Source organism: Microcaecilia unicolor, chromosome 1, assembly GCF_901765095.1.
Source record: "Microcaecilia unicolor chromosome 1, aMicUni1.1, whole genome shotgun sequence".
NCBI classification, from domain to species: Eukaryota; Metazoa; Chordata; class Amphibia; order Gymnophiona; family Siphonopidae; genus Microcaecilia; species Microcaecilia unicolor.
In genome coordinates this window covers 189374617-189400011 of record NC_044031.1, presented here as the reverse complement: position 1 = coordinate 189400011, position 25395 = coordinate 189374617, and the positions used below count along the sequence as shown (strand labels likewise).

Below are 25395 nucleotides of genomic sequence, written 5' to 3'. Positions count from 1 at the left end.
AACCTGGTGTAAATGCTGGCACCCAACTATAGGCGTTTTGGCTCAGAAATAGGACTATTCAGTAACTCTATGTGACAATTTTAGGAATGCTGCTGCCACTCCCTTGGCCACACCCCCTTTTGAGTTGCATGCTAGGGGATTTAGGCACGTGGGGATATAACATAGGTTACAGGGAGATATGCATGTAAATTTCAATTATCGCTAATTAACTGCAATAATTGATAGCATAAATTAATTGACTCATAAGCAAATTAATTTACACACAGATTGAAAACTTTTAGCACTGAAATCTTGGCACCATATAGAGAATCAAGGGGTTTGTGTATTGACAATAAATTTGTTTTTAAGAAAATTATTTGAAAGTCTTCAATTTTTCATGCTACAATTCCAAAATCTGTTTTGGTTTTTTTTTTTTAATTCTTAGACACAGTTGCCTTGAAGATTATTGTAAATCATTGGAAGAGCAATTGTGATGTGCATGTCAATTTATGGCAGAATTGAGTTTGTCTACTTAGGAAATATGAGAAGATACTTGAGGAAAAGGGTAAACAAGTGGGCAGTGTACAGTTGAATGATACTTGAGAGGATATTTGAAAGTTGTCTTTTGTCAATGATTTTGTTTATCATATTGTTTGAATTTTGCAGCTTACCTTTGGTAAATTACAATAGAGATATTCAAACAAAGAGTTTGTAGACTAGAGATGAAACAGTGCTTCTCAGATTGAGATCTAGTGGCAAATGCTGAGAGTTAGAATTTTGTTTTCTTTGATCTCTGTAGGAAACAAAGTTCTTTTCCTTGAATCTAATGCCTTTGAGACATAATGGGCTAGATTCTGTAAATCGCATCTAAAATATAGGCATGTCTGAATAATGCATATACCCGTGGATTCTATATAGTGCGCCTGGAGTTCTGCATGTAAATCTAGGTGTATTCTATGTGTACATAGATTAATTGTTGCAACAAGCTGTTAAGCATTTTTAACAGCTCTTAGCAAGCAATAACGAGCACTAACTGGCAAAAATTAGAATTTACGCGCATACATTGCTAAGCGTATTCTGTAATGTACTGCACCTACATTCTAATACGTGCAGGCAAAAATGGGCATGCTTAGGGGTGTGGAAATGGGTGTTTCGTGGGCATTCCAAAATCTACGCGCATTATTATAAAATGTGGGTCAGTGCGCATAAATCTGCGTGCAGGGATCTATGCCAGGTTTTCATTGGTGTAAATGGACATGCATAGATTTATCACATGAACTATGCCAAAGCGAATTCTAAGTACCACACGTAGATTTATGAGTGGTATTTAGAATACGCTTAGGCATAATTGCCTTAACGCATGTTAATTTTAGGCATTATATATAGAATCAAGCCATAGCGCTATTCTATAAAATGCATCTACACTAAGATTTGTTTTATATAATAGCGCATAGGCCAGGGGAATTTGCCTACATTTAGGCACAGCCATTTCTGCCACTGAACATCTGGTGTAAATACACATGTCTAAATGTAGGCACATTCCCCTGAATTCTATAACAATACACATAAATTAAAGTAATGCTTTCAACACGCCAATGGCCATGCCCCCTTTTCAGCTCCACATGTTACAGGTTATGCAGCCTCTTTTTAGATTATGTGTAAACAGCACATATAAATTCCAATTATTGCAATTAGTGATTGTTTGTTATGGGTCAATTATCACTACTGATTGGCTCGTTACCCAACTGAGTAGTGCACATAAATTGGCCATGCAGACAATTTAATATGTGCTACTTGCTGCATGTTATATAGAATCTGGTGGAATGTGTGTGTCCCCCCTCCCCCCTCTTTTCAGCACTGACATATAATCTCTGTTAATTAACAAAAAAAGAGCAGAAACTGGCTTTCTTCCTGGAAAGTTGTTATAGGAATTGAGGTTGTGATTCATTAGGTGTCGTGCTTACTGTATGCTGCCTTCATGGAAATAGGTTTCCCTATTACCTTATTAGCACAACCTATAGAAATCTGAGCATGCTGCCCATGAAACCACTTGCAGATCAATATTCAATGTCACCCACAGCTCTTCTTGTTAAATATAGACTATAGAGTTTAAATAGACTATAGAGTTTAAATATTATATATACATATTCATTCAGTGCTACCATTCATGAAAGCCACAATGCCTATAGTGAGAGCTGGTGATATTCAGATATTCAGAAACTATCCATATAGCTCTACGGATATATTTACAACTGCCTTTTTGCTGACATATTTATCTATATAACCACAACAATAGTGGCTAAATATTGCTGGGTAGAATGCTCATGATACCCCTCTTACTCCTCCCCAGAATTATCTGCTTAGTGGGTATAGGCCATGCATTTGATACACTGCTTAAAGCAGTTTACATATTATATACAATAGCAATCGCCATTACAATACCTTGTAAGCCACATTGAGCCTGCAAATAGGTGGGAAAGTGTGGGGTATAAATGTAACAAATAATAATAATAATATACAGGTACTGCACTTTGTCCCTGGTGAGCTTACAAGTTAAGTTTTTGAACCTGGGGCAATAGAGGTGTAAGGGGCCCTTTTACCAAGCTGCAGGAAAATGGGCCCTGCACTGGCAGTGGGGGCCGTTTTTTCCTGTGCACCAGGGCCCTTTTTACCACAGCAGGTAAAAAAGCCCCTAGCACTCATAGCCATGCGGTAAGAGAAGTCTTACTGTATAGCCATGCGATGGGGAGCCCTTACCGCCACCCACTGAGATGGCAACAAGGGCTCCCACATTAACACGGTGTGATTACCACCGAGTTACCACCATGCAAGCCATTTCCGTGGGGTTTCTTTTTTCCTCCGGAAATGGTGCACGCTCGGGGCGGGAGTATCACCAGTGGCTGCGTTGGGCCGGCGGTAGTCCCGAAAGAGCAAGTGGTAAGCCCCCTAAGTGACATGTTCAGGGTCACAGGGACCTGCAATCAACCCACTGTACTAATCATTGGGCTATTCCTCTTGAAATGGTCTGTAGGAATTTTCAGTGGCAGTATCCATGTATTGCCACTGAAAATTCAAAGTTAGGCCACTTATATGTATAGCAGATATTATATTAATAAGTGATTATCAGGTCCTAGATTAGTATATGAGTCAATGATTTGGATTTCATCCCGAACCCGTATGTTGTAGCAGTTCAAGGTCAGAAATTGTATCTAGGGACAATGTCTCCAAATAGGTCAATTTTGCATGTAACTAAGAGCCCTGTTTACTAAGCCGCATTATAGGCGTGTTAATGTTTTTAATGCGCGTTAACCATGTACGTGCATTAACAGTGTACGCGCCTACAATATCTCTATAGGCACCTGCACAGTTAGCGCGTGCGCTAACTGTAGGTGTATTAAAAACACTAACGCGTCTTAGTAAACTGGGCTCTAAGCCAGGATATGTGGAGTATGATCTTAGTCTCTCAAACTAAGGGGCCCTTTTACTAAGCTGCACAAGTGTCTACACACGCCCAATGCGCGCCAAAATGCAGTTACCACCCGACTACCGTGTGGCTCTTGCGGTACTTTCATTTTTGATGCATGTCCAATACGCGCATCTGAAAAATATTTTTTATTTTTGGGTGCACGTAACAGACGCACGCCAAGTGCCATTTGGCACACTTAGGTCATTACCACCCGGTTACCAAGTGAGTCTTTACCGCTAGGTCAATGGCTGGCGGTAAGGTCTCAGAACTAAAACGGATGCACAGCAATTTTCATTTTGCCACATGTCCATTTTCGGCAAAAAAAGGCCTTTTTTACAGGCACACTAAAAAATGGATTGCTACGCGCCCAAAACCCGCACCTACACTACAATAAGTCATTTTTCAGCACACCTTAGTAAAAGGACCCCTAAGTCTCTATTTACAAAGAGGCACTAGAGGCATGTTAACGTTTTTAGCACGCACTAAGCATGTAGATGCCCATAATATTCTTATGGGCATCTACACAGGTCTCGCAAAAAATGCTAGTGCACCTTAATAAATGAGGCTCTAACTGTATGTTGCCAATGAAAATATCCTTCTGGAGTTCATAGGATGTATTATGTGTAGGAATTTCTCAAGGTACATATGGAAATTGCTTTTAATCTCTGTAGTATTGCTGTTATTATTTGTCCCAGTCACCTACTCAAATCCGCCCCTGACCGCTTCATAGCAGACCTCACATCCCACCTAAACTTCATGCTACAATAAGGTCTCTTCCCCGAGGAACATGGCAACATCCTACTCACCAAAAGACGCCAAGAAAAACACAAACTACCTAACCAATTACCGCCCAGTTGCGTCTATACCACTAGTAGTCAAACTGATGGAGAGCTTGGTGACCAAACAGCTTTCGGAATACATGGACAAGTTCTCAATACTATATGACTCACAGTCAGGGTTCCGCCCCCACCCCAGTACCGAAACTGTCCTAGTCACACTCCTGGCCAAATTCAAGCAAGAAATAGCCACAGGTTAAAGTATACTTCTCCTCCAATTCGACATGTCGAGCGCATTCAACATGGTAAACCACAATATACTACTAATACTCCTTGGCCATTTCAGGATTGATGGGAACGTACTTAACTGGATAAAGGGTTTTCTAACCACCAGAACTTACCGAATAAAATCAAACTCAAACATATCATCACCGTGGAAAGCTACCTGTGGAGTACCTCAAGGATCACTACTATCACCAATACTCTTCAACATGATGATGATCCAACTGGCAAAGTCCCTATCCAACTGAGGCCTCAACCCGTTCTTCTATGCAGACGACATCACAATCTACATTCCCTTCAGTCATGACTTGATAGAAATAACCAATGAAATCAATGACGGCCTGAACATCATGAACTCCTAGGCAAATTCATTCCAACTGAAACTGAACACTGAAAAAAACACACTGCCTCATCCTCTCATCTCAACATAACAAGTACAAACCCACAACCATAAACACCCTAGAACACATCCTCCCTACCTCAGACAGCCTAAAAATACTCGGCGTCACAATTGACCGCAACCTTACCCTTGAGAGCCAAGTAAACTCCGTAATAAAGAAAATGTTCTATTCAATGTGGAAACTTAAACAAATAAAACCTTTCTTCCTGAGGGAAATCTTTCAAAACCTAATGCAATCAATGGTCCTAAGCCATGCAGACTACTGCAATGGAATCTACGTGGGATGCAAAGAACAACTCACAAAAAAACTCCAGACTGCCCAAAACACAGCAGCCAGGCTGATATTTGGTAAAACACGATTCAAAAGTGCCAAACCCCTTCGAGAAAAGCTGCACTGGCTCCCAATCAAAGAACATATCATCTTCAAAATCTACACCTTTGTCCACAAAATTATCTACGGAATAGTCCCAGGATACATGACAGACCTCATAGATCTACCAACCAGAAACAGAATCAGATCATCACGATCATACCTAAACTTACATTACCCAAACTGCAAAGGACTTAAATACAAAACAACTTACGCATCCAGCTTCTCCTACATAAGTGCACAACTATGGAATGGACTCCCAAAAGCTGTAAAAACAATCCATGACCATCTAAACTTCAGAAAATCACTAAAAACCAACCTCTTCAAAAAGGCTTATCCCACCGATCCAACGTAAATCTCCACACCCAGCAACACAGCACAACCAATGATCGTACTGTACAATATACAATCTTCATTCCCTTCAACCTTCACGGTGCCTGACACACATCTATCTCATTCGACCACAATTCAACCTTGTATGTTTTATCAACCGACTGGCGAACGCCTTTACGGTACCATGTAAGCCACATTGAGCCTGCAAATAGGTGGGAAAATGTTGGGTACAAATGTAACAAACAAACAAATACATAAATTTAGGAATTCTCTATGTGGTCTGCCTCCCACGATGATGTACATTAGTTCTACAACTAAATCTTTACAATCCCTCCTCTAGATGTACATTACATTCCACAGGAATGGACAGCAGTGTATTAGCTAAATACATTCCCATTGTGCAGGGAAATTGGGGAACCTCAGCCCAACTGTAAATATTTTTTGGCATTCCATCAAGGCAATATTTTACTACACTTAGCATATGGCACAAGTCCATAACCATCGTAATGAGCAGGATTAGAGTAAAAAAAATGAACTGAGTGTTTATTAAATCGATCTTAAATGGGGAGAGGGTCCAAAAGGAAATTCTAGGTTAGTTTGTAATGCTCTGTGACTCAACTGCTTTGAGAAAGATTATATTCTACGATTGTAGAATTGCATCCGTTGAATGTATTTTCCTCTTCAGCTGCTCTGAAATTATGATGACTGTGGTTATACAATGGGACAAGGACAGTATGAGATTGGTCAAAGTGCTGAAATATAAAATATGGAGGCTCATCAGGGGTGTAGCTACTGTTTAACAACCCAGGAAAAAAGCCTGGGGGCATAGGAGCCAACTTTTCAAAATGATTGGGGGTGCTGAAATTTTTTTTTTTACAGGTGGTGCATCCCCCCTCCCTACCCCTCCCTCACCTTTGTCCCCCCTCCCTACCCCTCCCCATCCCCCTCCCTCTCCCCCTCCCCTGTCCCCCCTCCCTCATCCTACCTCAACCTCCCTCTGAGTTCCAGGCTCCGTTCCCTCCCAGTTCCAGGCCCCCCTCCCTCCCTCCAAGTTCCAGGGTCCCCCCTCCCTCCCTCCTTCCCTCCCTCCCTCCCTGTTCCAGGGTCCCCCTCCCTCCATCCCAGTTCCAGTCCCTCCCAGTTCCAGGCCCCCCTCCCTCCCTCCCTGTTCCAGGGTCCCCCATCCCCTCCCTCTGAGTTCCAGGGTCCCTCTCCCTCTGAATTCCAGGGTCCCCCCTCCCCCTCCCTCCCTCCCTCCCAGTTCCAGGGTCATTGTCCCCTCCGAGTTCCAGGGTCGTCGTCCCTCCCTTCGAGTTCCAGGGTCATTGTCCCTCCCTCCGAGTTCCAGGGTCGTCGTCCCTCCCTTCGAGTTTCAGGCTCCCTCCCTCCAAATTTTAAAAGTCATCTTGACTTACCTCGTCGGGGTTACGGCGGCAGCAGCGGTAAAAAGCGTGCAGGCTCGCTCGGCGCTTAGTTCAGTTTTCCCTTTTCTCTCTCTCAGCTCTGGTCCCACCCTTTCGGAAACAGGAAATGAGGGCGGGACCACAGCTGAGAGAGAGAGAGAAGGGAAAACTGAACTAAGCGCTGAGCCTGCACGCTTTTTACTGCTGCTGCCTCCGTAGCCCCAACGAGGTAAGTCAAGATGACTTTTAAAATTCGGAGGGAGGGGGCCTGGAACTCGAAGAGAGGAGGGAGGGAATGAACTTCCGGTGGGTGAAATATTGGGGGTGTTCGAGCACCCACAGCACCCACGGAGTCAGCGCCTATGCCCGGGGGTGCCTTCTTTTGGACTGAAGTGTGCTTATCTCATGTACTAGCTTCCTACTCTCCACCGCTACAGTCCAACTTTTATTTTTCTCTCTCTTTGTCTCTCCCTCCCTTGTCTTCCACCACTTCTACAGGTCCAGCATCTCTCCCTCTCCTTCTCCTCCCCACCCCCAACTCCGAGTCCAAACTTGCCATAGGTCACCAGCAACAGAAGTGATAAATACGGTCTGCTTCCAGACCAGCCATCCTCGGAGCCTTCCCTCTGCTGCATCCTGCTTCCTCTGATGCAACTTCTGTGGGCAGGATGTGGCAGAGTGAAGGCCCTGTGGCTAGCTGGAGGCAGCCTGTCTTCATCAGTACCAGAACCAGCGACCCACAGCAAGTTTGGAGGACCATGGCAGGGGGAGGGGGAAGGAAGAGAGGGTGAAAAGGGGGAGATAGAGACTGGACCAGGGAATATGGATGGTGGACAAGGAGAGAGAAGAAATGTCAAATGAAAAGGAGACCTGGGCAGAGATAGGGGGGAAAAAAAACAGAGAAAAGCAGAAGAGACACGGAGACCAAAACAACAGAAAAATAAAATGCTCAGTCAATAAAAGTAGAAAAGTATTTTATTTTGAATTTTTTAATTGGAATAGTCAGCTTTGGGAAATGTGCGCCTCAGATTTCCATTTCTGTTTATCTAATATTTCCGTACATAGAGAGTCTAACTTCTTGAGGTTTCCAATTCCATTTGTTACCTTTATATCTCTATTACTGATGTGTGTCCCTTGTTTCATGTTTGTTGAGGATCTGTCTGTTTTGCACGTGTGACCAAGGTGCAGTGTTGTGCTAGCATGCCATTTCTGTGTAGAGATCTGTAGTAGCCCTATCTGTTCTGTTTTCTCACTAGGTGGTATATTGTTGTTTTAGAGCCTGATGTAATATCTATAGTGATGCCTTTTCACAAATAAGGTTGTTGTCTTTTCATGGATGTTGTTGCACTTGAATCCTGGGAGTTTGTTTTACCCATGTGTAGAAATCCATTTTTAGGTGTGTATGAAGGCAGTACTTGTCAAAAAGAGTAGCCAGCAACAACCTTTCCTCAAGCCTCAGTTCCTCCACCACTGCTCCAAATTTATAACCCAAATGCATCATGAGAAATATCTCACTCACTGGTCTTCAATCTCACTCACTAGGGTGATAACCCAGATAAGTACTTGCAGTATCATACAGAAAGTACTTGCTCTCCAATTTCAACTCTTGTATGATGCCAACAGGCAGAGCACCAGGAATGAAAAAGCAAACTCCTGCCAGTCTGCAGCTGATTTAAAGGCATTAGAGAGGTAGGGAAAGGGACTGATGTCGATAGTAGGGCAAGGAGAAGGGATTGCTGCTGCTGCTGCTGCTGGAACTTTGGGCTGACACAGGGCATGGGGGTGAGAGAGAAGAAAAGGGAACTGGGGGCTGACACAGCTGGAGGTAGCAGAAGGGGCTGATATTGGTAGATGGCAGACTGGAAGAAGGGGGCTCATACTAGGGCTGGAAAAAAAGTGTCTGATGCTTGGTCTAAAAGAAGGGGGCTTGCAGTTAACACAGAGGCTGGGGAATGACTCTAATACTGGGCCCCAGAGAAGGGGCTTGAAGGTAGGGGTCTGACATAGAGACTGGGGTTGATAGCTGAGAGAAGGATTGAGGCTTAAACATGGGTCTGATGTTGGGGCTGGGAGGAGGGGGCTAAGGGCTGATGCAGAGACTGATGTTGGAGCTGGGAGGAGTGGGCTAGGAGTTGGTGCAGGGACTGGGGATGGGCAGTAGGAGAAGGCAGGTGATGAGAAGATGCTCAGAGTGCAAGTAGGGAAGGATAACAGAGAGTGGAGTGGAGTGGACTGGAGGGAAGGGGACAGAATAGAAGGAAAAGGGGAGGGAAGTGGTAAGAAGGGCTCAGAATGGAGGAAGAGGAAGTAAGACGGGAAACATGTGAACAGAGGGCAGTGTGAGAGAGGGGAACAATGGAGGAAACAGGAGGTGAGAGTGAGAATGGGAAAGGCATAAAGAAGGTGGAAAGGGGTTGAGAGGCACTGTAAATAAATAGATGAAAGGGACAAATCTGGAAAGGGAATGCAGAAATTGGGTAGCAGGTAAGAGAAAGAAGGGTGAGCGGGGATTGGTGAATAAATGAGACTTGGAGGAAGATAAATGAGAGCTGGGGAGGAGCAAGAGTGGAAGATAGAAAGGTCATAGGTAGGTGAGATGTGAAAAGAGGGAAACTGAAGACTAGAGGGCGAGAGAAGTGGAGAGTGAGGGGGACAAAATCTAGCTGCTGAGTGGAGATGCACGGAAGAGAGAGAAACAATAAAGGGGAACAATCGATGTCAGAGAGCTGTAGAGAGGGAGAAAGAAGAAATAAAACTGAGACCCTGGAAAATAACATAGATGAAGAGGACAACACAAGAAAAGTTGAAAGGAGAGGCTGGGACCAGGTAAATTAGTAAAACACAAAGCCTAGACAACAAAAGTAGAATATATTTTATTTTCAATTAAGTAACTGGAATATGTCATCTTAAAATGTACAGCCTTGATTTACTTTATAGTTTACATAGTACAGAAGTGAAATACATTTGTTTCTCCAGTGTTGCATTTAATTCAGACTTCTCAGTGGTTGCTTATTCTGGGTTTGAGGTTCTATCTCTATTCTGTAGGAAGGATAGATGTAAGGTATTCTGCTAATGTTTAATTTCTGTGTAGGAATCTGTTTTTCCAGTAGGAAGTACATTGGTATTCTAGGGTGCTGCCTTTCAAAGGTAGGGTTGTTGCTATTTGAGTCCTGGACATTAGTGTTACTTTATTAAGACAAGTTTTTTATATAGGTCTGGAATATGATTTTTCCAGGAGCTGATTACTGGAACTTTGAAGGTGTTCTTCCCCATCAGCCCCACTATCTGGGGAGAGATGGTGTTATAGATGTCCAATTTTTCACCCGGAGCCCATTCAATCCTAGCTTTATCAATGAGGCTCATTGGTGACGGAACCCACGAGGGAAGGGTTAATGCTAGATCTAGTGCTCATGAATGGAGGAAGTGTTTCCAATACCCGGGTGGGTGCCCACCTATGTAATAGTGATCATCACACAATATGGTTTGATATAAGGACAAAGACGGAGTGCGGACGCACAAAGCTCAAAGTACTGGATTTCAGATGTACTAGTTTTGATAAAATGGGGGAATACCTGAAGAAGGAGCTGTTGGCATGGGAAGGCGTAGGAGAAGTGGAAAATCAGTGGCCAAAGCTAAAGGCTACTATAAATATGGCAACTGATCTTTACGCAAGGAAAGCAAACAAAAACAAGAGAAACAGGAAGCCTATATGGTTCTCCAAACAAATAGCTGAAAAATAAGAGCAAAAAGGCTTTGTTCAAGAAATACAAAAGAACTAAATAAGAGGATCACGGAAAAGATTATTGGATTACTAGTAAAACAGGCCCATTTCTGACACAAATGAAACGGGCGCTAGCAAGGTTTTCCTCAGAGTGTGTATGTTTGAGAGAGAGTGTGTGTGTGTGAGAGAGAAAATGTGTGTGAGAGATGGAGTGTGTGTGTGTGTGTGTGTGTGTGTGTGTGTGTGTGTGTGTGTGTGAGTGAGAGAGAGAATGAGTGAGAGAGAGACAGACAGAGTGTGTGTGTGTTTGTGTCAGAGAGAGAGAGAGTGTGTGAGAGACAGAGTGTATGTGTGTGTGAGAGTGAGTGAGTGTGTGAGAGAGAGAGAGTGTATGTGAGAGACAGAGAGTGAGTGTGTGTGGGGGGGGCTCCGAGTTCCATGACCCCCTCCTTCCCTCTCCTCCCCTCCGAGTTACAGGCCCCTCTTCTATCCGAGGTGCAGGCCCCTCCCTGCCTCTCCTCTCCTCTCCCTCTCTCTCCTCCCTCCCTCTCTCTCCTCCCCTCCAAGTTCTTGGACCCCCCTTCCCTCCGAGTTCCATGCCCCCCTCCCTCTCCTCCCCAGTGTGTTCCATGCCCCCCTTTCCTCGGAGTGTGTATGTTTGAGAGAGAGTGTGTGGGTGAGAGATGGAGTGTGTATGTGAGAGAGAATGAGTGAGAGATAGAGAGGCAGACAGAGTGTGTGTGTGTGTGTGTGTGTGTGTGTGTGTGTGTGTGTGTGCTTGTGTCAGAGAGAGAGAGAGAGAGAGAGAGTGTGTGAGAGTGTATGTGAGAGAGAGACAGAGAGTGAGTGTGTGTGTGTGTGTGTGTGTGTGTGTGTGTGAGAAAGTGAAGCCTTCAAGCCTTGAAGCATTCGTGCGCTCTGTAAGGCTCCATCTCCTCAATTGACGACACGTAGTTCCGGAACGTTGCAGGAATGCTTCAAGGCTTGAAGGCTTCACTTTCTCAGTTTCAGAATTTTGGAGGTACGTTTTATTATATAGGATATTCAAAGAAGCGAAGAGGGAAATACAGCCACCCAATCTCTGCTAAGATTCCGTGGATCAATTCCTGCTAAACAGGATTCCTTTGTGTTTATCCCACGCATTTTTGAATGCCATTAACGTTTTCATCTCCACCACCTCCTGTGGGAGGGCATTCCATGTATCCATCACCCTCTCAGTGAAAAAAATACTTCCTTACATTACTCCTGAGTCTGCCCCCCTTCAACCTTAATTCATGTCCTCTAGTTCTACTGCCTTCCCGTCTCTGGAAAAGGTTTATTTGCGGATTAATACCTTTCAAATATTTGAAAGTCTGTATCATATCACTCCTGTTTCTCCTTTCCTCCAAGGTATACATGTTTAGATCGGCAAGTCTTTCCTCGTACTGTTTGCAACGCAAATCCCATACCATTTTTGTAGCTTTTCTTTGCATTGCATCCAGTCTTTTTACATCTTTAGCAAGATACATCCTCCAAAACAGAACACAATACTCCAAGTGGGGCTTCATCAACAACTTGTAGAGGGACATTAATACCTCCTTTCTTCTGTTGATTATACCCCTATCTATGCAGCCTAGCAACCTTCTGGCCACGGCTGCCGCCTTGTCACATTGTTCTTAACCTTCAGATCCTCAGACACTGACAACCCCAAGGTTGTCAGCACAAGTAATCAAATGTAAAATTAAAAAAAAGGAGAAGAGAATCCTTGGGAGACCAAGGGAGAGGTGAGAGAGTTCTAGGGAAAAACCAATACACTTAATTTATTTATTTTGCCTCATGGGGTTTTGTTTTTGTTTTTTGTTTTTAATAATTGCTCTTTATTAGTTAAAACCTAAAATCAGAATCACAAATTACACGATACATTAACATATATATATTTATATATACACAGGGGTTGTTTACTAAAGATTAGCTCGAGTTATCTGCAGCAGGGCCCATAGGAATAAAATGGGCCCTGCTGCAGGTAACTCGAGCTAAGCTTCAGTAAACGGGGGACAGTGTCTGGGAAAAACGGGACCCCCCAAATGTTTGCAAATAACCCAAAAATGTCCTACTGCAGCATAAACTTCTGCCTGAAATTCGAGACATTTCTGAGTACTTTATTTTTCAAAAGGATGGAGCTCAAGTGCATTGAGCTTGCAAAACAGTTGAGCTCTTAATAAATGAAACCCCATAATTCATTGAACCAACAGTTCAGTGGCATCCAAGACTTTATTAATGTGTCACGGTTGAAGGAGGACACTGAACACAAATTATAAATTAACTAAGAAAAAACATATTATACTAATATATTTGCAAAGGTCATGCTAACCCCCCCCCCCCCCCCCCCCATTTACTAAGATGCACGGCAATGCCGACACAGCCCATTCAAAATGAATAAGCTGTGTTGGCATTAGTGTGCAGCTGCTAGTGCAGCTTAGTAAACAGCAGGGGCGTAGCCAGACTTCAGCGGAAGGGGGGTCCAGAGCCCGAGGTGAGGGGGCACATTTTAGCCCCCCCCCCCCCTTTACAAAAAAACCTTATAGTGGGCTTCACCATCTTTGAGGTCCTCTGTTGATGCCCCTAGACTAAATTTTTTTTCATCCTGCTATTTAATTATTGATGTACCTCATTAATTGAGTGTGGGTTGATAAATCCTTTTAGTAGTAAATATTTCATGTTGGCAATCACAGTACTTTTTAATGCTAAGTATCGGCATCTGCTAAACCGAGAAGGTAAAAGAGCCCTATAGCCAATTTTTCTCTCACTTGCGCTCTCTCTCACTCTGTCTCTGTTCTTATAATATAATACACTATCAAGCCAATGAATAAATTGCAGAAACTGAATATCAGGTGACCTGATGGGACTGCAAAATATATTTTAGAGAGTGGCCTAATGATACAGTTGATTCCATTATAAGTGTTACTTTAGAGACCACGAGGGGCATAATCAAATGGGGCGCCCAAGTTTTCCTGAGGGCGTCCTCGCAGGGCGTCCCCGTGAAGGGGCATGGAAACCCATATTATCGAAACAAGATGGGCGGCCATCTTTCGTTTCAATAATACGGTCGGGGATGCCCAAATCTCCACATTTAGGTCGACCTTAGAGATGGTCATCCCTAGAGATGGTCGTCCCCGGTTTTTGGCGATAATGGAATCCGAGGACGCCCATCTCAGAAACAACCAAATCCAAGCCCTTTGGTCATGGGAGGAGCCAGCATTCGTAGTGCATTGGTCCCCCTGACATGCCAGGACACCAACCGGGCACCCTAGGGGGCACTACAGTGGACTTCAGAAAAAGCTCCCAGGTGCATAGCTCCCTTACGTTGTGTACTGAGCCCCCAAACCCCCTCCTCACAACTATACGCCACTACCATAGCCCTTAGGGATGAAGGGGGGCACCTACATTTGGGTACAGTGGGTTTGTGGTGGGTTTTGGAGGGCTCACATTTACCACCACAAGTTTAACAGGTAGGTTTTGTATGGGCCTGGGTCCGCCTGCCTGAAGTGCACTGCAGTACCTACTAAACCTGCTCCAGGGACCTGCATACTGATGTCATGGAGCTGGGTATGATATTTGAGGCTGGTATAGAGGCTAGAAAAAATATTTAAATTTTTTTTATGTTGGGAGGGGGATAGTGACCACTGGGGGAGTAGGGGGAGGTCATCCCTGATTCCCTCCGGTAGTCATCTGGTCATTTAGGGCACATTTTTGTGGCTTGGTCGTAAACAAAAAAGACCAAGTAAAGTCGGCCAAGTGTTCATCCATTATCAGCCAAGGATGCCCATGTGTTAAGCACGCCCCAGTCCCGCCTTCGCTACGCTTCCGACACACCCATGGGAACTTTGGTCATCCCCACGATGGAAAGCAGTTGAGGGCGCCCAAAATCTGATTTCGATTATGCCAATTTGGGTGACCCTGTGAGAAGTACGCCCATCTCCCGATTTGTGTAGAAAGATGGGCACCCTTCTCTTTCGAAAATGAGCCCACATGGCTCCTAAGCAATTATTCAGCAATTTTTTTTATTAGTTTCTAATTTAAAATGCCTGGAAAGAGAGGCATTAAGGTGCTGTTTTATTAAGCTGTGAAAGCATCTACGCATGCCCAACATGCGCCAAAATGGAGTTACCATCCGGCTACCTCGTGGCTCTTGCGGTAATTTTATTTTTGGTGCGCATCCGATACACGCTCCCGAAAAATAATTTTTATTTTTGGACGCACATATCAGATGAGCGCCAAGTGACATTTGATGCGTGCAGGTCATTACCCTCCCGGTTACCGCATGAGACTTTACCACTCGGTCAATGGCTGGCGGTAAGGTCTCAGACCCAAAACGGACGCACGGCAATTTTCATTTTGCTGTACATCCATTTTCGGCAAAAATTTTAAAAAGGCTTTTTGGAGGTGTGCTGAAAAATGATTCTGCGCATGCCCAAAACACGCACCTACAAGAGATAGGAAGACTCTGCAAGTAGCTTATGTAACTCCTAGCTATTACCTAGCTATTAAAACAAGGCTAAAAGTTTAGCACCACTGATTGGCCTGTGACATCTTTCGCAAAAGTATTTTAGAATGTGGATGTATAAGCATGTGTGTACCTTTCATTATTTAAATAACTCACATCTTCACAAATAGGCTGTTGACAATATCCTTTGAATTCACTGTTAATAAACGTCAGCAAACGTGCTGTCAGTGAGATGTTCATTAGAGAGGATGTTCCTGTTTAATAACCATAGAGTTTACTGCATGCTGAATTATCTATCTGCTGCACAAGTAAAGATATAGAGGTTATTGTAATAACTGTATTGGTTGACCATTGATGTCATTGCAGAGGCTCTGATTCAAGAGATAGAAAGACTCTACAAGTAGCATATGTAACTCCTACGTTTATTTATTATTATTTTTTTCAGGAGAATGTTTCCCACCATCCGGGTTTCATTTTCAGGAGTTGATCCTGAGGCAAAGTACATTGTACTAATGGATATCGTTCCTGTGGATAATAAAAGGTACAGATACGCCTATCACAGATCTTCCTGGCTGGTGGCTGGAAAGGCTGACCCCCCTTTGCCTGCAAGGTTTGTTAAATCATACATAAATCACTTTAATGTCCAATAAATGACTTAGCAATATCTAATGTGATGTCCTATAGTTCCAAGATAATTTTCCAAGACTTATGCCTGGTTGCTGCAGTAGTGGTGACTTTTCTGAGTGCAGTCACATGCTGATCTGAATGAAGTGAGAAAGCACCAGCAAACTACTCAGGACTGCAGGAATTCTAATAGTCACCTCCCACATTGACTGTTGTAAGAATCTTCACACATACACATGCTCTCAGTATTTTTAGGTTGGGTCAATTTGTTGTTCATAGCAATTGCAATGAAAGGAAATAACGGAGTCTGACCTCTTCTCAGGTCACTTCACTGGCTTCCGATCAGATACCACATACAGTTCAAGCTTCTCCTTCTTACCTACAAATGCACTCAGTCTGCAGCCCCTCATTACCTCTCTACCCTCATTTCCCCTTACGTTCCCGCCCATAACCTCCGCTCACAGGACAAATCCCTCCTCTCAGTACCCTTCTCCACCACCGCCAACTCCAAGCTCCGCTCATTCTGCCTCGCCTCACCCTATGCTTGGAATAAACTTCCTGAGCCCTTACGCCAAGCCCCCTCCCTACCCATCTTCAAATCCTTGCTCAAAGCCCACCTCTTCAATGTTGCTTTCGGCACCTAACCTTTATACCTTTCAGGAAATCTAGACTGCCCCTATTTGACTGACTGTACATATGTCCTTCAGATTGTAAGCTCCTTTGAGCAGGGACTGTGCTTCTATGTTAAATTGTACAGCGCTGCGTAACCCTAGTAGCGCTTTAGAAGTGTCAAGTAGTAGTAGTAGTAGTATTTTTGACAGTATTCAGATTTTAGTTTCTGAGCCATCAGTTTTGAGACCTGAAAATCTAACCGTAATGGGTAAAAAGAGTCACATGTCAGAAATCAGAAACATCTGAAATTCCCAAGTCAGGCACCAGCCCCTCAAATCGTGGTCATCATTAGAAATGTTTGATGCTTGTGGAAACAAAAAAGTATCTTACAAAAGTTTTGCGAATTTTTCAGTAGTTTCAATGCAAAAGTAAATAAATAAATACAATCTGTAAAGTTTTCATAAAATTTGAACTAAATTAGTAAATTCAATTGGAACTTCAGGGTCAGCCACACCAGCTTTACCCAGCAACTTCATTACAGCATCTGCTGTCTTATTTGGCATAACTGGCATCATACATTTTCTGTATTACGAAAACAATGCAAGTGTTATGAAGCATCATCTCTCTCTCTCTCTCTCTCTCTCTCTATATATATATATATATATATATATATATACACACATATGCACACACACACAAAACATTACATAATACATCAACAACAGCAGAGAGGCAGTAGTGTTATCAAGGGCAGCAGAAGGCAGGCAGGCATCTTGGTTCACCACAGATGTAGCTGCCACAAGTTGCATTACACCGTAAGCTAGTTTATTGACGTGCCAAAGACATCGTCCATGCTGGGTCTCATATAACAAGGCAGGTACTGAGAGTGAGTCATTCATATCTGTAATGTCGGTAATAAAAGGGACATTCTCATTACCACTGTTCTCACTAACAAGGGAAGAGTGGGGTGCAAGTTCAGTTTGTTGAACAAGCACATTATCGTTCCCGTTGTCCTCATCCTTTCCCTTCAAGTCTTCCACAACTTGTTTTTGAGTTTGGTTGCTACAGAGAAAGAATTAGATTTACTAAGAGGCCGATACTCTAAACTACCACCAGTGTTAACATGGTGTTAATGCTGGATTTGCGGATACGTTATTGTGCACAGAATATACAAATAGTTCCAGTGTGGGTATTAACTCAAGCTGAAACCACAAACTGCATTTAAATGCACTTGAATTCGATAATTTAAATGCAGCATGACTGAAAAAAGACTGCAAGCAGTGTGACCACATCAAACCCTTCCAATTTAAATTTCAACATGCCCATACAAATCAAATGTGTACTCATGAATGGACATTCCTAACTAATAGTTATACCCATTATATCCTTAATTGTGTGTTCTATCCTTTGGATAATATTATCAGTGCTGATATTACAACCAGAAGCAATTACACCTATGTGATCTTTTTTTCCATTCTTCTTCTGCATTAGCTAACTGACATTGATTTAATGATGACATGTATCCCGTGCTTCTGGTGGTAAAAGCATGCTTTTTGCCTCTGCCAATTTTTGGTAGAGATATAGGGGCTGGATTCAATAAATGGTGCTAGGCGCCGGAAAGAATCGGCACTAAGCATGATCTAAATAGGGCGTGTGCCCTTTATAGAATTGTGTTCAGCGCCAATTCCCGTGCCTAACTTTAGGCACCAAACTTACACCTGCTGAAACCCTACTGTAAATGCTCGCATCCAAGGTATGGGCGCTGAGGTCGAATTCTATTGTTAGCACCCAATTATTGATATTATCTGGTTTATTAATCAATTAATTTGCACACACAAACTTGGGTTCATAATCCTGGGCACCATATATAGAATCCTACTGCAGCCTGGCATAAATGCTGGCTTGCAACTGATGGCACTTGGGCGCATGATTGATCCTATTCTATAACATTTCTAATTTCTGGAAACGCCCCTGACCTGCCCATGCCCCTCCCATGGCCACACCCATTTTGAATCACAAGTTATCAAATTTAGGAGTGCATTTTTTAGAATAGGGTGCAAGGCAGAGCTGCGCATAGACCCAAATGAGTGCCAATTAACACCAATTATTAATTGTTAATGGCTCATTAATAAATAGGTTGTGCACGGATCTGGGATGATCCATATCCAAACTTTGGTGACCTACATAGAATATGGCTGCAAAATTGATTTATGGTATCAAAAAATATGATCAAGTTACACCATTGTTAATAAATCTGCACTGGCTGCAAGTTGCTGCACATATAGAATTTAAAGTTGCATGTATGGTTTTTAAGATTATATGGCCAAGCTCTAACATTCAGTTATTATCTATACCTTCTTTCAGATCTTCATCTCGATTTTGTTCCACATTAAGCTTAGGTTTTCCTACAGTTAAGCATGTGTTACTTTAAAAGATTTCATTAAAGATCATTCAGTTACCAATCTAGTAGTTTATGGATCACTATTCCGGTATTTATATGAAGTATGACTAATTATTTGTTGTTCCGCAAATCATTGAAGACCTATTTGATCAAAAAATATTTTGAGTGATTTTAGATATGTCTTAATTATTAGGGGGGAGGGGTTTGGCCCACTTTGATTCTTATAATATGTGGGATACAAATGCAGGAATCTGGGGGATAGAGCCCTATTTTACATAGAATGTAGAGATTAGAACCGAGACATCCATCCAGGTCTTAATGTGCTCATTTCTGGTGATTATTTTAGAAAATGATCTACTGTCACAGACCCCTTTGTAAAATACCTGCAGGAGTGTACATGTATGTGCCAGCACCTGCATTGGGGGCAGCCTTTTCACAAATATACACATTGAAATGGCATAGACCTGGCTACTTCCATGTGGAAATGTTGGAAGCAGTGGCGTAGCTACAAGAGGCCACGGGGCCTGGGCCCCCCAAATTTCTTGTGGGCCCCTGGTGTTGCTGGTGGGGGTCCCCAACCCCACCAGCTGAAGCGCTGTCTAGTACCGGTGTACGGTGCCGCTGCGTTGCCTACCCTGCTCTGTCTTCCCCTCACATCCGGCACACTCCTTTTAGTGAAACTGAGCATCCACATAGCTAAGCGGCCTAATTTAGAACATAGTACTGCTGCGAGCTGCCATGAGAGGTTGCAGTAGCCATTTTTCAGGGAAGCTGCAAGGGACAGGAGCGAATGGCCTTCACTCCAGCCCCCAACCCACACGACCAACAGGGACACCAGTAGGCCCTCTAGACAGCCAAGGAGGAGGGAAGGTTGGGGAAGAAGTTGGCATTCCAGGGGCGGGGGGGAGGGGGGCTTTGATCATGGTGGCAGGCTGGAGGGGAAGGGAAGAAGTGGGTTTTGTTGGGACGGCTGGGAGCGGAATCATGGGGGGGGGGGGGTATGAAAAAAATGGTATGTTGGCCTGGCTGAATATTGGCTGGGACTTGTATAAGCCCTGGGGGCAGCATCAGGAAAATTAGCTCTGTATGTTCACTGCCAAGGCCCGCACATGGCCTGGCACTGAATATCTGGGGATTATCTAGCCAGCAACAGTCAGTGTTTAAAAAAAACACTGATTGTCACCAGCTGAATATCGGCCAGAACTAGTTAAGAAAGGCTGCAGTTGTCTCATCAGTCACCTCTTCTGAAACACATTCTAGGATAAGCAGCATAAAATGTATTGTACTGTTTTGGGATTTTGCCAGGTACTTGTGGCCTGGATTGACCACTGTTGGAAACAAGATGCTGGGCTTGATGGACCTTCGATCTGTCCTAGTATGGCAATACTTATGTACTTATAATGAACTCTGAAACTAATCTTGCTCCAAGATCTCTAATCACTGGAGAAAATGCTATATTCTATCATATGAACAACCAGAAATGGCTCAAGAGAGTTCTTAAAAAAACAAATAGAGCCTTTCCTTTATTAGGAACCAGTATCTCCTACATTAATGTTCACTTTTCCATGCATTGCTGGTTGTGCCTCGATGTGCATTAATATGATGCAGGAATGCTAAACTACTGCCACAACTACCAGAATGAAGGAGTAGCTTATTAGTTACTTCAGTGGACTGAGAACCAGGGGGAATGGGTTCAACTCCCACTGCTTCACTTCGTGACCCTAGGCAAATCTCTTAACCCTCCATTGCTCCAGGTATGAAACTTAGCTTATGAGGTCCAGTACATGTAAACTCCATTGGTTGTTCCAAAGAAAGGTGGAATATCAAATGCATGATCCATGTGTTCATCCAGTGATGATTCTGCTTTAATGGCTAGATTCTATAAATTCTGCACTATCTTGAGATGTGTGTGCAACTAAATTGGCTAACAAGTGAATTAGCGGTAATAATTGGGTGCTAACAATCAATTATTGGCATTAATGGGCAACATTTTGAATTTGAATGCACATCTTGCTAAGCACTATTCTATAAAGATCTACGTGCGACTCTTATAGCGTACAACTCAAAAAGGGGTGTGGCCATGGGAGGGGCATGGGTGGGTCAGGGGTGTTCACTTAAATGCATGCAGTACTGCTGAATACTGGGGATTTGTGCCTAAATTATGCACCAAGATTTATACCAGGTTTCAGTTGGTATATATCTTTACGCCAAAAGTTGGGCACAGATCCCAGGTGCTACGGGCTATTCTGTAAAGGGCGCCAATCCCAGAACATCCTTTATAGAGTACCTTCGGTGCTGAATTTTGAGCACCATTTACTGAATCCAGTCCTAAATGTGCTACCTTATTAATTTTCAGCTATCTTGTAACATGGACATTAGTTCTTCAGTGCAAACAGCTCTGAAGATGCAAAGCCCACATCGGCAGTAATTAACATTGCACTGAATGTTAAATACAGCTGCACCTGACTACTTTGTAAATCAGCCCCATAAAGTACTGTCATACTGCTCAGTTACAATAGTAAACATGAATCACTCACACTGGCTACTTATAACATTAACTACTGCATGGGATCATATCGGTAATATATGACCTGGGGCACACATTTTACACACATCTCCTTTGTAACCCCTCCCAATTATTCCTTTTTCAGATCTTCTGATCCGTGCATAATCAGTAGCACTTCCTACTGTAATCATCTTTTTCAGAAACTGTATTTGGATATCTGAAAACCAGCATTTAGATATCCATAGTGTATGGGCATCCAAATCATAATAATGATTATTATTATTAGCATTTGCATAGCGCTACCAGACGCACGCAGCGCTGAACACCTGATAGAAAGAGACAGTCCCTACTCAAAAGAGCTTACAATCTTCTGTAAAGCTAAGATACAGATGTCTAAAACTGCAGTATATCCTTACGGCATGGGAGCATGATCTGGGTATGCTTTGAGTAGGACTAGAGAGGGGCCAATATATGGGCACCAACTCTGCATTCAGAAGAGAAATGGATGTCTGTGTTTAAAGAGTTGGACATCGGTACTTAGACCTGGTACCCAGAATGTCCAGGTTACAGAAAGTGGCTTCAATCGAGCAGCTCTCCACTGGAGGGATTAAGGGAAGTCACACCATTAATTTAATTTAATTTTAACATACAGTGGTGGAAATAAGTATTTGATCCCTTGCTGATTTTGTAAGTTTGCCCACTGACAAAGACATGAGCAGCCCATAATTGAAGGGTAGGTTATTGGTAACAGTGAGAGATAGCACATCACAAATTAAATCCGGAAAATCACATTGTGGAAAGTATATGAATTTATTTGCATTCTGCAGAGGGAAATAAGTATTTGATCCCCCACCAACCAGTAAGAGATCTGGCCCCTACAGACCAGGTAGATGCTCCAAATCAACTCGTTATCTGCATGACAGACAGCTGTCGGCAATGGTCACCTGTATGAAAGACACCTGTCCACAGACTCAGTGAATCAGTCAGACTCTAACCTCTACAAAATGGCCAAGAGCAAGGAGCTGTCTAAGGATGTCAGGGACAAGATCATACACCTGCACAAGGCTGGAATGGGCTACAAAACCATCAGTAAGACGCTGGGCGAGAAGGAGACAACTGTTGGTGCCATAGTAAGAAAATGGAAGAAGTACAAAATGACTGTCAATCGACAAAGATCTGGGGCTCCACGCAAAATCTCACCTCGTGGTGTATCCTTGATCATGAGGAAGGTTAGAAATCAGCCTACAACTACAAGGGGGGAACTTGTCAATGATCTCAAGGCAGCTGGGACCACTGTCACCACGAAAACCATTGGTAACACATTACGACATAACGGATTGCAATCCTGCAGTGCCCGCAAGGTCCCCCTGCTCCGGAAGGCACATGTGACGGCCCGTCTGAAGTTTGCCAGTGAACACCTGGATGATGCCGAGAGTGATTGGGAGAAGGTGCTGTGGTCAGATGAGACAAAAATTGAGCTCTTTGGCATGAACTCAACTCGCCGTGTTTGGAGGAAGAGAAATGCTGCCTATGACCCAAAGAACACCGTCCCCACTGTCAAGCATGGAGGTGGAAATGTTATGTTTTGGGGGTGTTTCTCTGCTAAGGGCACAGGACTACTTCACCGCATCAATGGGAGAATGGATGGGGCCATGTACCGTACAATTCTGAGTGACAACCTCCTTCCCTCCGCCAGGGCCTTAAAAATGGGTCGTGGCTGGGTCTTCCAGCACGACAATGACCCAAAACATACAGCCAAGGCAACAAAGGAGTGGCTAAGGAAGAAGCACATTAGGGTCATGGAGTGGCCTAGCCAGTCACCAGACCTTAATCCCATTGAAAACTTATGGAGGGAGCTGAAGCTGCGAGTTGCCAAGCGACAGCCCAGAACTCTTAATGATTTAGAGATGATCTGCAAAGAGGAGTGGACCAAAATTCCTCCTGACATGTGTGCAAACCTCATCATCAACTACAGAAGACGTCTGACCGCTGTGCTTGCCAACAAGGGTTTTGCCACCAAGTATTAGGTCTTGTTTGCCAGAGGGATTAAATACTTATTTCCCTCTGCAGAATGCAAATAAATTCATATACTTTCCACAATGTGATTTTCCGGATTTAATTTGTGATGTGCTATCTCTCACTGTTACCAATAACCTACCCTTCAATTATGGGCTGCTCATGTCTTTGTCAGTGGGCAAACTTACAAAATCAGCAAGGGATCAAATACTTATTTCCACCACTGTATATAGCCCACTTTACCGACAAGTTCTAAGCAGTTTACATTTAACTGAATGTTGTCAATAAAATTAATTAATACTATTTAGTAGTAACTCAGTAGTAATAACTTACAGTTGAATCTTTGGGTAAAGAGTAAACAGTATTACATTATAACTTAACTAGCTAACATAGTTGAGCTATCCACTAAGATTAACTGAAAATATTGATTACATTAGAAAGGCTTAACTTTGTTTAAGATCAAATTTAATATGAAATATGATAGTCTATGGAACTCATAGTTTGTCATGTAGAACTGGTTTGGGTTCCATTTTTTGTGAGTGTTTTGCCAGGGTTCAGCAGGTGGTTTTGTGTTTCATCTTCTTGTGCCTATGTGGTGCTAGCTTTTCTGAGGTTGGGCCAAAGTGTTTCTGGAATAACCAAGTTTTTATTGAGTATCTAAAATGCATATAGAGGCATATTTTCAAAAGTCTGTTATTGATCTTATTGCTCGTGGTAACAGGTTCCACAGTACCACACCTTTGCCTGTGATTGTCGAGTTGTATGTTTTCATTTGTCGACATTCTTGTGAAGTTAGGATAATCAGTTTGATTTCCTTTACGGATCTCAGTGTTCTTTTGGATTGGTGTAGTTGGATGAGGTTCCAAATGTAGGATGGTGTGAGGAGGCCATTGAGACTTCTGAAGATCATTGTTAGTAGCTTGAATTCTGTTCTTGCTTTAATGGGTAGTTAGTGTAGTTTGATGAGGAATGATGTAGCATGATCAGACCAGCGACCTCCTGCTATCAATTTAGCTGCTTCATTTTTGACTATTTGAGGACATTTGAGTAATTTGTCTGGTAGTCCTAAATAGACTATGTTACAAGTAAGGACCATGACCTGTACTATGATGCAGAAGTGGGTTTGGTCCAGTAGATATTTTATGTCGTAGAAGTTTTAATTCGAAGAAGCTTTTACGCATCAAATTGTTTACCTGCGAGGATATATTGAGGTGTGATTCTATCCATATTCCCAAGAGTTTGACTTCATTTTTCAGGGAGATTGTTGTTCCTGCCAGTTCAGGGTGTATGTCTGGTAGTTTTGCTGCCTTGTTTCCCGTCTATATTATGTTGGTTTTGTCAGGGTTGATTTTTGTTTCAGGGAGCAAAACCATTCATAAAGCATTGTGAAGACTTTTTTCATTAATGAGTATATTGATGATGGGTTTGTTCCTGGGAATAAAACAATAATGTTGTCTGTATAAGCATAATATTTGATTATTAAATATTAAAATCTTCCCTATATCTCTGAGATAGAAGAAGAGAATAGGGGAGAGTGGGGAGTCTTCTCTGGCTATCTTCAAATCTAAGCTAAAAGCCCACCTTTTTGATGCTGCTTTTAACTCCTAACCCTTATTCACTTGTTCAGAACCCTTATTTTATCATTCTCACTTTAATATTCCCTTATCTCTTGTTTGTCCTGTTTGTCTGTCCTAATTAGATTGTAAGCTCTGTCAGGCAGGGACTGTCTCTTCATGTTCAAGTGTACAGTGCTGCGTACGTCTAGTAGCGCTATAGAATTGATAAGTAGTAGTAGTAGTAGTAGTAGAGTCTTGTGGGACTCTATGTTTCATTGGCCATGGTTGAGATTGTTGCCATTTGACTTGAATGAATCTGTGTTTTAGAAATTCTGAGAACCAGTTGAGAACTCTGTCTTTCAATCCTACTTCTTTGAGGATTGTTAAGAGAGTTTCATGGTTGACCAGGTCAAAGGCTACTGATAGATCTAGTTGCATAGTAAAGATTTGCTGCTCTTTATCCATGA

At 42.9% G+C, this 25395-nt stretch overlaps 1 protein-coding gene across 1 annotated transcript in view; it reads left to right on the top strand.

The window, feature by feature from the left end:
• The window catches only part of TBX20 (T-box transcription factor 20), a 126675-nt gene that overhangs the window by 5759 nt on the left and 95521 nt on the right, over positions 1 to 25395 (top strand). Inside the window, exon 3 of the mRNA XM_030189992.1 lies at positions 15659 to 15823. Within this exon, the coding sequence (XP_030045852.1) occupies positions 15659 to 15823 (165 nt within the window). The remainder of the gene's footprint in view (positions 1 to 15658; positions 15824 to 25395) is intronic.